This window comes from Cololabis saira, chromosome 10, assembly GCF_033807715.1.
Source record: "Cololabis saira isolate AMF1-May2022 chromosome 10, fColSai1.1, whole genome shotgun sequence".
Taxonomy (NCBI): Eukaryota; Metazoa; Chordata; class Actinopteri; order Beloniformes; family Belonidae; genus Cololabis; species Cololabis saira.
Genome location: NC_084596.1, coordinates 46,050,942 through 46,063,322, shown reverse-complemented (window position 1 = coordinate 46,063,322; position 12,381 = coordinate 46,050,942). Strand labels below are relative to the sequence as shown.

Genomic DNA, 12,381 nt, shown 5'->3' with positions numbered 1-12,381 from the left:
AACACACACACACACACACACACACACACACACACACACACACACACACACACACACACACACACACACACACACACACACACACACACACACACACACACACACACACACACACACAGGCCTGACAGCTGTCAATCACATGGCGCTGAAAACTCAGATAGTCACGGACTGACTCAGTTCCATCTTTGATACAGCTTAAATACAAAAAAAAACATAACAGGTCTAAAATTACACAATCTATTTAGATTGTGTTAGAGGCTCTGCGTTGATTTACTGCTGAACCATAAATCAGGCTTTACAGCCAATCAGCATGTGCTCACAGCCCAGGGGCCTCATTTATAAAACTTGCTTGCGCAAAAAACAGGGCTTGAAAGATGCGCAAGCACCTTCTACGCAAAGGTTGGGATTTAAAAAGAAAAAACTAACCAAAAAATGTGTGTATCTTTACGCCAACCCTGACCCTCCCGCAGGAACATTTTGAAGATATGGGGAACTGGCGACGCAGGCGGTGAGGTGGTGAAATGAAGCCAGATTCATGTCATACTGTTAATGTCATCACATATACACGTGACTGACATTGACGTATTCCCAGTTATTCATTATCAGCTGTAAATGTACCTGTGTATGGTTTATTTGAATATGTACCGTTCAAAAGCGAGCTCACTGCTGTCTGTCCCATATATATATATATATATATATATATATATATATATATATATATATATATATATATGATAGACGAACATGACAGCAGCTTTGTTTTGGAACTATTGAGGCTGACATGAACCACGTGACCGCTCTGGCGGTGAGATCAAAAGTTGTCGCCACTCTTTTTTTTTTTTTTTATTCCATATTTAAATCTTTAATTAAATACAATGAAAAATTAAGAACAAGGGTAACATACAAATACAGAGATTCGAACACCATATTGAAAATACATTTAAAAAAAGAATATATAAAAGGACAAGATAGTAGAATGTAAATTAAAAGGATAAATAAAAATAAAAACAACATAATGTGCGAGAGTAGGTTTCATGTAAACAAATTGAGTGATTTACAGATGCCGATGGTCTTTTATGCCTTTGTGTTTTTGGATGAGTAAATTGTCCTTATATATTGATCAAGTTCTTTTTTGAGTACAAGGTGTTCAGACTTTCTGTGGATGAATTTGCACTTGTGTATGTGAAATTTAGCTAAAAATAAAGAGAGATTAATAAAAAAGAAAGCGACCCTATCTTTGTGATTAAAATTATGAAAACCAAAAAAAAACATTCTTAAAATAAAGATCAAAATCAGAAAAGACAGAAGAATCAGCAATATACTTGTGGAAGTCCCTCCAGAATTTATAAGTGAATTCACTTGACCAGAATAAGTGAGAATATGTTTCAGGATGCTTTTGGCAAAAAGAACAATTAACATCTATATCCTTCTTAAATTTTGATCCACTGCTCAGCTGTAGACGGACCAGTTCGCGCATGCGCTGCAGGCGTGAACGATGTTTCGGTGCTCGACAGTCCTGGTCTGCAGACGGAGCGGTTCTGGGTTCGGCTGCTCTGGGCTGCTAGGATGCTGTCGGGCTGAGCCGCAGTAACTGTAGTTCTCTCCTCTCGCTGCTTTAGTCCTCTCATCAGAGATGGGGCTGTCCCAGAGCTCAGAAACCTCCGAGGGAGGGACGGGCGGGTTCCACGTCCACGCGGTGAGACTCCCGGCACGATTAGCACTTTGTAGAAGCTGCGCTTCCCTGCTCAGCTGCTAGCAGCAGCTAGCTGCTAACGCTGCTAACATGCTAACAGCTGATGAGGTGGCCTTACTGACCGCTTAATGTTTACATGCTTAATATTGACCTGCTTATTGTTTAACTGCCTTTTGTTTACCTGTTGATTGTTTAGAATATACTTTATTGATCTCCCAGAGGAGAAATTAAATTGTGCAGCAGCAAAACACACACGCTCTACGGTTTATACAAATACACATGAAAGTATGACAATATATAAAAAAGTATATCCTAAAAAAATTAAAAATTTAAATAACCAATAAATGGCTAAATAATAAAAAAAAGAGCAATATAAAATGTAGAAAAATAAGCAATGTACAAGAGGAAATAGTAAACCCAAAAAACGGATAATATTTACATGTGCAAAATGACCTACCTGGCCGCAACATTCCTTTACTTACTTAATGTGTCAGCAGGAGGCTAGAATTAAAAACCTGCACCTGATAACAATATGCCGCATCTTTGAAGAAGGACACCTGTGCATAATTATTTCACAAAATAGGCGCGAAGACGAATAAAATGAAAAAATAAGTAAATGTTCGCCGGTGTTCTGCCAATCTTTGCTACCTGTCAGAAAATGCTACTTTCTGCGCATGCGCACAGTGGATTTTCAAAGTTTGATTGGCTCGTCCATGATTTCTTGCACGATGTAAAATTGATAATATGGGATGTTGAGTATTTGATCCTTCAAAATACACTACCCATGACATGAATCTCATTACACTTTTTGAACATTATACAATAAAGAGAGAAAAAAAAACAATTCTATCGCTTTATTTGATATTCATTCAGTCATTGGCCTTTATTTAACCAGGCAGGTCATTAAGAACATTCTTATTTACAATGACGGCCTGGCAAGAGACAAGGACCACTTGGGGGAAAAGGAAGTGGTTTAGGGAGTAAAACAGTAAAATTGTAGCTCTACAAAGGTAGAAAACCATTAGGTAGCATGTTTTGGCAAAGCAGCAGAAATGGTCAGAACACCGGCTGCCGCCTGACTTTGCTACGCTGTGGTCTTGTGACGTATGAAGGACTAGTTCATTCTATCCAGATGTACGTTTGTATTTAACGTGGTTGTGATTTAATTAAAAAAAAGTTATATGCCATTTATTTATGAACAAATAATTTACGATTAAATAATGTATTTAAAATTAGCTTAAAGTTTGTGTTGTTACGGCAAAGAGGAAACGATGATGATGACGTTGTTGTTGTTGTTGTTGTTGACAGGTGCAGCCTGACTCTCCTGCAGAAAAGGCAGGACTGCAGCCCTTCTTTGACTTCATTCTGTCTTTGGACAACAAAAGACTTGTAAGTTGGGTGATGGTTCTGATCAGTAAAGGTTAGTTTGTCTTCATGCTTCAGAATGGTGTTATTCATGTTTGTGTGTTGATTTTCTCCTCGTTGTGCCAGAATGAGGAACAGGACTTGTTAAAGGAGCTGCTGAAAGCCAACATGGAGAAGTCAGTGAAGATGGAGGTGTACAGCACTAAGAGCATGAGGGTCCGGGAGCTGGAGGTGGTACCCAGCAACATGTGGGGGGGGCAGGGCCTGCTGGGCGCCAGCGTTCGCTTCTGCAACTACCAGGGAGCCAACGAGAACGTGTGGCACGTGTTGGTGAGCTGGTGACCAGTGAACTGTGAACCCTCACACACTGGGACCATGTTAACGGTGGGTGGTGTCTCCTCTCCCTGCAGGACGTGGAGCCCAGCTCCCCAGCAGGGCTGGCCGGCTTCCAGCCCCACGACGACTACATCGTCGGAGCAGATCAGGTGCTGCAAGATGTAAGATTCATCATAAAATCACACATTACCACTTATGTGAAGTTCATAACATGCTGTGTTCTGGGTCTGATCATCCCTGCTGAATAGAGGGAATGACATGACGTCACAGATGAGTGTCGGAAAGACTGAGTGGCAGAAAGACTGAGTGTCAGCGTAAACTTTCAGTTTGAGCAACTGGAAAACATCTAAAATGGGAAAGAGCTGTTGTGCGATCGACTGTACTCATAGATTTAGCAAGAAATCTGAGTTATGGTTTTACAGACTGCTGAAAAATAAGCTTAAGAGAGACAAATGGATCACTGCAATTCACAGAAACAACTGGATTCCAGACACCGAAACGTGGATTTGTGGTTCCCATTTTGTATCAGGTAATGTTGGATTTTTGGGTAGCTAACGTTAAACGGTCAAATCATAAAGTTCGGTGTCCTCATCACTTTAATTTCTACAACAAATCCTGCCTTGAAGTCGGACCAAGCGTCAAGACTTTTGTAAGCCTTCAAGCTTTACTTTGTGTATTGCCCCGGCGTAGAAATTAAGTACATATAAATATCAGGAAACTGATTGGTGGACAAATATTAATGTCCATGGACCACTGGTTCTTGGTAACTGTACCAAATATTAATGTCCATGGACCACTGGTTCTTGGGGTAACTGTACCAAATATTAATGTCCATGGACCACTGGTTCTTGGTAACTGTACCAAATATTAATGTCCATGGACCACTGGTTCTTGGTAACTGTACCAAATATTAATGTCCATGGACCACTGGTTCTTGGGGTAACTGTACGGGTCACTGTCAAGTCCAACTGCCTTTAATTTAAGCTGATAATCAGCTGTTATCCCGTCTTCTCCACTAGTTGCAGGTGTTTTTGCGAGTAAGGGGGCTGGTCCAGTGGGGAAGTGACGTCAATGCAAACCCTCTATTTCTTCCACCTCAGCAAGTAAATATTGTATTTGAGCGCCACACCTGTGAGTGTTGATCCTGGCTTCTGATTTCCAGTCGGAGGACTTCTTCTCGCTGGTGGAGGCCCACGAAGGGAAGCCCCTGAAGCTGCTGGTGTACAACACACAGACGGACGGCTGCAGAGAGGTGCTGGTCACGCCCAACGGGGCGTGGGGGGGAGAGGGCAGGTAGGCTCACTCCACTTTTAATACGTTCATACTCGTAGTTCCGGTCTGTTTGACCATTTTGTAACTGGACAGGTGTTGCATAGTAAGGCTTATTAAGAGAAACGTGAAAGGAAGCGTCATGTTTTCTCTGTGATGAGTTGATTCAAATGTTTCTTTAACTGTTTTTGAAGCAAATGACGATGTTTGCTCTTAGTTTGGGCTGCGGCATTGGTTACGGGTATCTGCACCGCATCCCTGTTAACCCTGAGGCGTGGACGGTGAAGCCCCTCACACCCGTCCCAGAGGAAAACCCCCCTCCTGAAGAAAACCCCCCTCCACAGGAGACACCCTCTCCACAGCAGCCCACGCACGGATACACGGAGGTAAATGCTGCTGCTGCTGCTGCTGCTGGTCTGCAGCCTGCAACTTCAGTTTTTTTAAATGATTGAAATGATTTAGTGTAACAACCATCCCAAGAAGTTCTGGACCCTTGATGACCTGTCCAACTCTTCTGCTAACACTGCTGGCCGGGAGATTCAGAGAGGAAAAGAGAGCATCGTCCAGTCTCAATCCCACTTTTAAACACCCGTTTTCCTTTTTCTACAGACCTGTTTCTTTCTTTTATCCTACAGGACTGTCTCAGAAAATTAGAATATTGTGATAAAGTTCTTTATTTTCTGTAATACAATTTAAAAAAAAAAAAAAAAAAAAAAAAAAAAAAAATGTCATCCATTCTGGATTCATTACAAATCAACTGAAATATTGCAAGCCTTTTATTATTTTAATATTACTGATTATGGCTTACAGATTAAGATTCCTAGAATATTCAAATTTTTTGAGATAGAATATTTGAGTTTTCTTAAGCTGTAAGCTGATCAGTAATATTAAAATAATAAAAGGCTTTCAGTTGATTTGTAATGAATCCAGAATGTATGACATTTTTGTTTTTGTAATTGCATTACAGAAAATCACAATATTCTAATTTTCTGAGACAGTCCTGTAAGTAACTTTCTTATCCTATAGCCTATGTGATTGTTTTTAACCCTTGCTACGAGTACTTGTGCTTATGTAGGAATGAGTTTTTATTATTGTACTGCATGTAAGGATGCGTGGACTGTGATTTTTGCACTTGCACTTTTGTCCTCCTGCAACAAAGTTCCTAACGGAAAAATAAAGTACTTTTTGAGGTTTGAGTTTGAGTTGAAAAGCAGAAAACCAGCAGATCCACGTTGAGCCTTCTTCTTCTCATTTCCTCCAGGCTCCGCTGGTGGCCCCATCCAGCCCCGGGGGGGCCCCGTCCAGCCCCGGGGGGGCCCCGTCCAGCCCCGGGGGGGCCCCGTCCAGCCCCGGGGGGGCCCCGTCCAGCCCCGGGGGGGCCTCCCTGGACGTGGAGCAGCTCCCCCTCCATGACGCTCCCCTGCCTCCGCCTGTCCAGAGAGTGGTGGACCCCGGTCAGTGTTTCTGCAGCTTTTACCAGCCTTTCAAAGCCGCCGTTCGGCCGCGCTCACATTCCTGCTGATGTTGAACCCGTGCGTCTTGCTGTTCCTCCCAGGACTCTCTGACTCCGAGGTGGCAGCCGTGAACCCTGACGCTGCAGACCTGGTGGAGAAGCTGGATCTGTCCATGTCGTCCATCGACATGACCAACACGCTGCTGGCCATGCACGAGGAGAAGGACAGTGAGGTGTCCGGTGTGGGTGAGTTCATGTTTCAAGAGCCCGCCTGCTTTTGCTTCATCTCTTTTAGGCGTGTTCCTGAAGTTTCACTGTTTGCGATGCAGATGTTCACCAGTAGTTCACCAAGGAAACAAGGCTTTATTCCTAACTATTCATATTGTGACTAGATTGTGTTAGTTTTCCTGACGTGCTGGTACCGTGAGCGGGGCGTGTTAACTCGGTGTTTTGGGAGAAAATCGATTAAAGCTCGAGAGTGGTCGGCTGCACAAAATGAATCACACACACACACTTGCTTTTGCTGTAATGATATATGAATACATTTATTAGCAAGCAGTGCACATAGAAGACACACACACAATTGCTCTTTTGCTAGGATAAATGTGTCAAGTTGTCCCCCACAAATGATAGAGCAATAGACAATTACACAGGGCTAGGCCTTATAATACTCTTACCTCCACACAGAAGACTGGAGAGCCGAACAGTCCTGGACAGAGTGGCCAAAAAACCCAGCTGGGCGTCGTGCACCAAACCCGCAGCTGACTCTGCCCGAACTTCCGGCTGTCTCGTCTTTATAACTTTACTAAGTCTTGGCCTCCCGCCACGTAGCTGCTTCCCACGGGAGCTCAGTCCCGTGTGAACAAGCCACACAGGGGGTTCCTCTCTCACAGTTACACTTGTTAATAAACAGCAGGTGCAGAGCTGATATGAGCAGAGCCAGATTAACGCAAAGGCAAACTAGGCATGTGCCTAGGGCCCAATTGACAGGGGGGGGCCCAGACAGAGGGACAAAAAAAAAAAAAAAATTTTCTTTTTGTCTGCACACATATTAATGGTTGATACCATGCCGGTAAAAACCTAAGGCATATATATATGTGCATTATTACTATATTTAGTATACATACATATATATATACGCACAGGGCCGCCGCAAGGGATGTGCGAACCGTGCGAACGCACGGGGCCTCGCACTATGGGCCGTTTTTTTTTTTCCCCCAATTTTTTTTTTTTTCCTTTTTTTTTTTCTTTTTTCCTTATAAATATCAACAGTCACGTTCATTACAGACCTAAATGTGACTAGTCTGTGCATATCAATAAATATATGTGCATTGATGCGCGTGTCTGTTGTTCAATACAACTGATCAGACCAAGCGCAGACACAAGCTAGTCTGATCCAGGACGGTTGGAGTTGGAACAAACTGTCACACAATGTGGAGTGAACGAGACAGATTCAGGAAATTTCCATCAGGGAATGAAAAAAGAAAAAAACAAAAGAAAAATGGAAGAGTTTAATGCCTCTCTGAAAGGCGCGTTTGATAAATTGAAAAAATCACCGATCCGCCCGGGTCTCAAGCAGCCGTCGGGCCCCGCGTCGAGGCAAGTCAAATGATGATGAGGCAGGGGAAGGTATCCAGTATTTTGCTAATTGGAGAGTTAAAATTGCGCATATAGACACCCGATCCGACCCGAAAAACCCCAAAATTTTGTGCGCGCTCGCTACGCTCCCGCGCGAGGGCCCCCCTGGCTATTTCACACAGGGCCTCGCAAATCTCTCAAACGGCTCTGCATACGCATACATACATATACATATACACATACAGACATACAGACTACAGCACACTTTGTCTTACTGCGAATTTTATTGGTCTTTGTAGATTTGACTTCTTATTTAACTATTCAATTTAATCAACACATTTAATTAAGATTTTCTGCAAAATGCTCACAATCGATAAGATAAGGATCATTTCGATAGCATTTAATAGAGCGTTGTAATAACGTATAAATAATAAAAATCTAAAAATAGTCTGATAGACTGTTTAATATACAACACATGACTTATTTTGGAATACAAAGAATCAACTTGACTGTGCTATGTAAAATGTGAATTAAGTTTTATTAGTAACTTTGGTAAGTTTAAGATTTCATAAATAACATCGATGGAGGGGGGCCCAAAAATCACAGTCTGCCTAGTGTAGTCCATTTATTTAATCCGGCTCTGGATATGAGCGTCCTTCGACCGGACTGAGACTGTGTTTTGGGAGTTCAGGGCATTTCCAGGACACAAAATATATATTTCTCCCTTCATTCCACCTCTGGCCTGAAAATGTCCTAATTCAAAAACAAGCATAATACATGAGCATAATTATTATGCAAATTATGAAAATTATGAAAAGTTGAATTCAGCGCATTCCAGGACACAAAACATATTTTACCTTTCACTAGGGCTGGGCGGTATGGACTAAAAAATGTATCACGATCATTTCTGGCATTTATCCCGATAACGATAAAAATTACGACAAAAAAATACCAATTCAACACCACCTTTGTAACTATAAATCTATCTCCACATTCAGTCTCTGGAGCCCCCAAAACACTGCTGTAAAAGATACTAAATACTACTAAACTACACCAATTACATTGAATTAATAAGAACCAATTAAACGAGTTACACCTGTACTGCAAAACTAGAATGACTCAGATCCGCCATGTTTGTTACACAAACACGTGTCAACAGGAATTTATCTTTCTTCTTTCTTTCTTTCTTTCTTTCTTTCTTTCTTTCTTTCTTTCTTTCTTTCTTTCTTTCTTTCTTTCTTTCTTTCTTTCTTTCTTTCTTTCTTTCTTTCTTTCTTTCTTTCTTTCTTTCTTTCTTTCTTTCTTTTCTTTCTTTCTTTCTTTCTTTCTTTCTTTCTTTCTTTCTTTCTTTCTTCTTTCTTTCTTTCCTTTCCTTTCTTCTTTCTTCTTTCTTCTTTCTTTCTTTCTTTCTTTTCTTCTTTCTTTCTTTCTTTCTTTCTTTCTTTCTTTCTTTCTTTCTTTCTTTTCTTCTTTCTTTCTTTCTTTCTTTCTTTTCTTTCTTTCTTTCTTTCTTCTTTCTTCCTTTCTTTTCTTTCTTTCTCTTTTCTTTCTTTTCTCCTTTCTTCCTTCCTTCCTTCCTTCCTTCCTTCCTTCCTTCCTTCCTTCCTTCCTTCCTTCCTTCCTTCCTTCCTTCCTTCCTTCCTTCCTCTCCTTCCTTCCTTCCTTCCTTAAATCAGCTTTAAACAAAAACGTCATCAACGGGAATTTATCGTTTTTACCGCGAGATGACACATTGTTACCGTGGGGAATTTTTTGGACGGTAAAATCTGGCCCATTCCTAGTGTTATCGCCCCTGTGAAGGAGCTGTGGTGCTGATCCAGACTCTCTGTGTTTCTGTCCTCCAGAGGAGCTGGAGGAGAGCACCCTGACATCCCCATCCCCATCCCCACCATCATCAGCAGAAACCCAGCAGCCAGCCCCAGGAGCTCAGCTCCCCGCCACCGGGGGACCTCAGCCTTCTCTGGACTCCACCCCCACCTGGTCTGATTCAGGCGTCCCCCCGACGGAGACGTCTCTCCCGCTCACAGACTCCACGGGCCAAGAAGCGTCCCTCAACGAGTCCCTCAACGAGTCCCTCAACGAGTCCCTCAACGAGTCCAGCAGCAGCAGCCCCAGCCCACCCGTGGGTGTGCTGTCCCTCTCCGAGGACTCGGCGCAGCCCCCCACCGAGTCTCCCCTCTGCAGAGAAGAGTCTTCTGCCAACGTCACCCCCCACCCCCGCTGATGACGCCTGTCCGGCTCAGGACGCCGAGGAGGATGCTGAGGAGGATGCTGAGGAGGACGCAGAGGAGGACGCTGAGGACGCGGAGGACGCGGAGGCGTCTGCTGAGGCGTCTGCAGAGCCCACAGATGTAGCTGTAGATCCCGGCGACAACTCGTACACTGAATAAGCTAAAAAATGAACAAGGTACCACATGGAGTTGACAATCACCATATATATATATATATATATATGTGTATGTATGTATGTATATATGTATATATATATATATATATATATATATATATCCCCTACGGAGTCCCTAAAGGGACACAGATTTTTAAAATATATATAATGAGTTTTACGCGCACGCGTACAACCTTTAAAGCAGCACTATGTAACTTTTCCAGCTTAATCTAATATTTCATCATCATCATTGTGATGGAACATCAACTTCCAACAGGTTTAATGAACCTCTGTCATGGTCTGAGGGGTCTGTATCTCCTTCACTGGCACTATGTAACTTTGAGGAGCATGGTAGGACCCCTGCCACACTAAAAAACTACACATTTGTACGGCTTTGACTGCTTTACGGCATACGTCACTTCCCCCTCCTTCCCCATTGGTAGTCCAGACCAAAGCTGGGCGGGGCGTGGAGCGCAGAGCTCAGCAGAAGCTGGTGTCATGGCCCAAGCAGCGGAAAAACCCAAGAAAATAAAAGTTTTATCGGAGGAGGCGAAAAAAGAAAGCGGGAGAGTAACAAGCTAAATGACCTGATAAGAATAAACATTGTCCCGGCGTTCACTCGCTGGCGTGAGCTGAAAGATGAGGAGGGATGTCCGACAAGAGAGCCAGAATTGTTATGATACAAATGTAAATGTAGAGTTCTATGTTCAATAAGAATCTAAATTAGAATGTTTTCACATTCGTCTTGGGTTTTGGTAATTCTAAAATTACTGACAATATCAACAACAGACACAGAATAATAATAGTGATCATAAAATTGTGTAATTGGCAATGAGGAAGCTTTATAAAATAATAATACAATTGAATAGAATTACAGCACTAGAGGAAAGAATGCAATGCAAAGAAATGTATAGAACATTTCTACTATTTTTCCTGAGAAATGTCAAATTGTGCAGGGCTGATCTGCAAAACATTCAGTTATTCACAGGTTATAAAGTATTCTTTTATTTTGTCAGTAAGTATGTTGGACTAGCGTATGAGTTTGTAGTTTGGGGATCATTATCTGTCTGAAACAGCACAGGTGGGCGGGGGAGACTTCACTAATAAAACCAAGTTGAACTTAGTGATTTTCAACATCGTCATATTATATTGTTTATCCAAAAATAGATGCATTACCTCTTCACTATCCATCCTGCAAACGACCGCTGAAAACAGAAAAGTCGTTTTGAAAGTCCGTCCCGTCTTCTCTCATCAAAACAAATGCAGCGACGGGGACAGGAGTTTTCCGGCAGTACACGCTGGTGCTCATGGGAAATGTAGTTCTTTCTGGTAAAGCACTACCGCTTTGGTCCAAAGGAGCCGCCAAACTCAACAAAAGCTGAAAGTTACATTGTGCTGCTTTAAGTGAGCACGTAAAGTTGTTTATTTGCAAGCAAAGTGCTAATGTCCTTATAATGAAGTCCCAGGTTAAATTATAGCTCAGCTAAATCCTGTAACGTCATTTCCATTCATAAACAGAGCAGGAGCAACTGTACGGTCTCCTGTTCCAGCAATAGTACTTATAGTACCATAATACTCCCATGTACTTACTTTTACACGCTCGCGTAGAACAACTTTACGTGCTCACTTAAAGGTTTTACGCGTGCACATAACACTCATTATATATATATATATATATTTATATATATATATATATATATATATATAAAAAATCTGTGTCCCTTTAGGGGCTCCGTAATATCCCATATTAATTATAGAAAACCTGTCTTACGTCAGAGTATGACTGCATTACCAAAATAGTGACACTACAGGGAAAAGTTTTACAAAACGTAGGAGTTTTTGTTTTTGAAAATGTTATGGCTTATTTACAAGGAAGCAACCATGACACTAGATCACTGATGCTGCGTTCCTTGGTGCGCTGACGTGACGAGGGCACGAGCGCATCCAAAGACAAACGCGTTTACTACTGCAGAGCACAGCTGCACCTTCATATCTGACTTCCAAACCTTGTTTTCAGCAAGTAAGGCTGATTTTATTCACCGTGTTTCTGTCATTACTAATCAGAGCTTTTAGCTAGAACAGCATCGCAGCTTTAGTTGTTTCCTGAATGTTGAAGGGTGTTGGATCTGTAGGATGTTCTGTCCTGTTAAAATACTTTTTTTGAGTCTATATTCTTAATGCTAGTGATTATGGGTCATGTGATTTGTACTGCTGTACCTTTAGCTGGATGTTCCAGGTCTGAATGGTTTTCTCTGTTCCTATGATCTATGCAACTATGTAAGTCAGAAACGTTTGTGACCA

General features: G+C 42.0%; 1 protein-coding gene across 2 annotated transcripts; it reads left to right on the top strand.

The window, feature by feature from the left end:
* Positions 1-1,542: 1,542 nt before the first annotated feature.
* On the top strand, positions 1,543-11,777 carry gorasp1a (golgi reassembly stacking protein 1a). Of its 2 annotated transcripts, XM_061733049.1 has the most exons (10): positions 1,543-1,696; positions 3,002-3,082; positions 3,185-3,388; positions 3,469-3,555; positions 4,557-4,687; positions 4,881-5,049; positions 5,925-5,941; positions 5,984-6,117; positions 6,219-6,362; positions 9,539-11,777. In XM_061733049.1, exons 1-10 carry the CDS (start codon positions 1,634-1,636, stop codon positions 9,916-9,918), a joined length of 1,410 nt encoding a protein of 469 aa, XP_061589033.1. In that variant the 5' UTR covers positions 1,543-1,633; the 3' UTR covers positions 9,919-11,777. The 2 variants fall into 2 exon arrangements, with proteins under 2 accessions (XP_061589033.1, XP_061589032.1); XM_061733048.1 differs by having other exon boundaries at positions 5,925-6,117.
* The last annotated feature ends 604 nt before the right edge of the window (positions 11,778-12,381 follow it).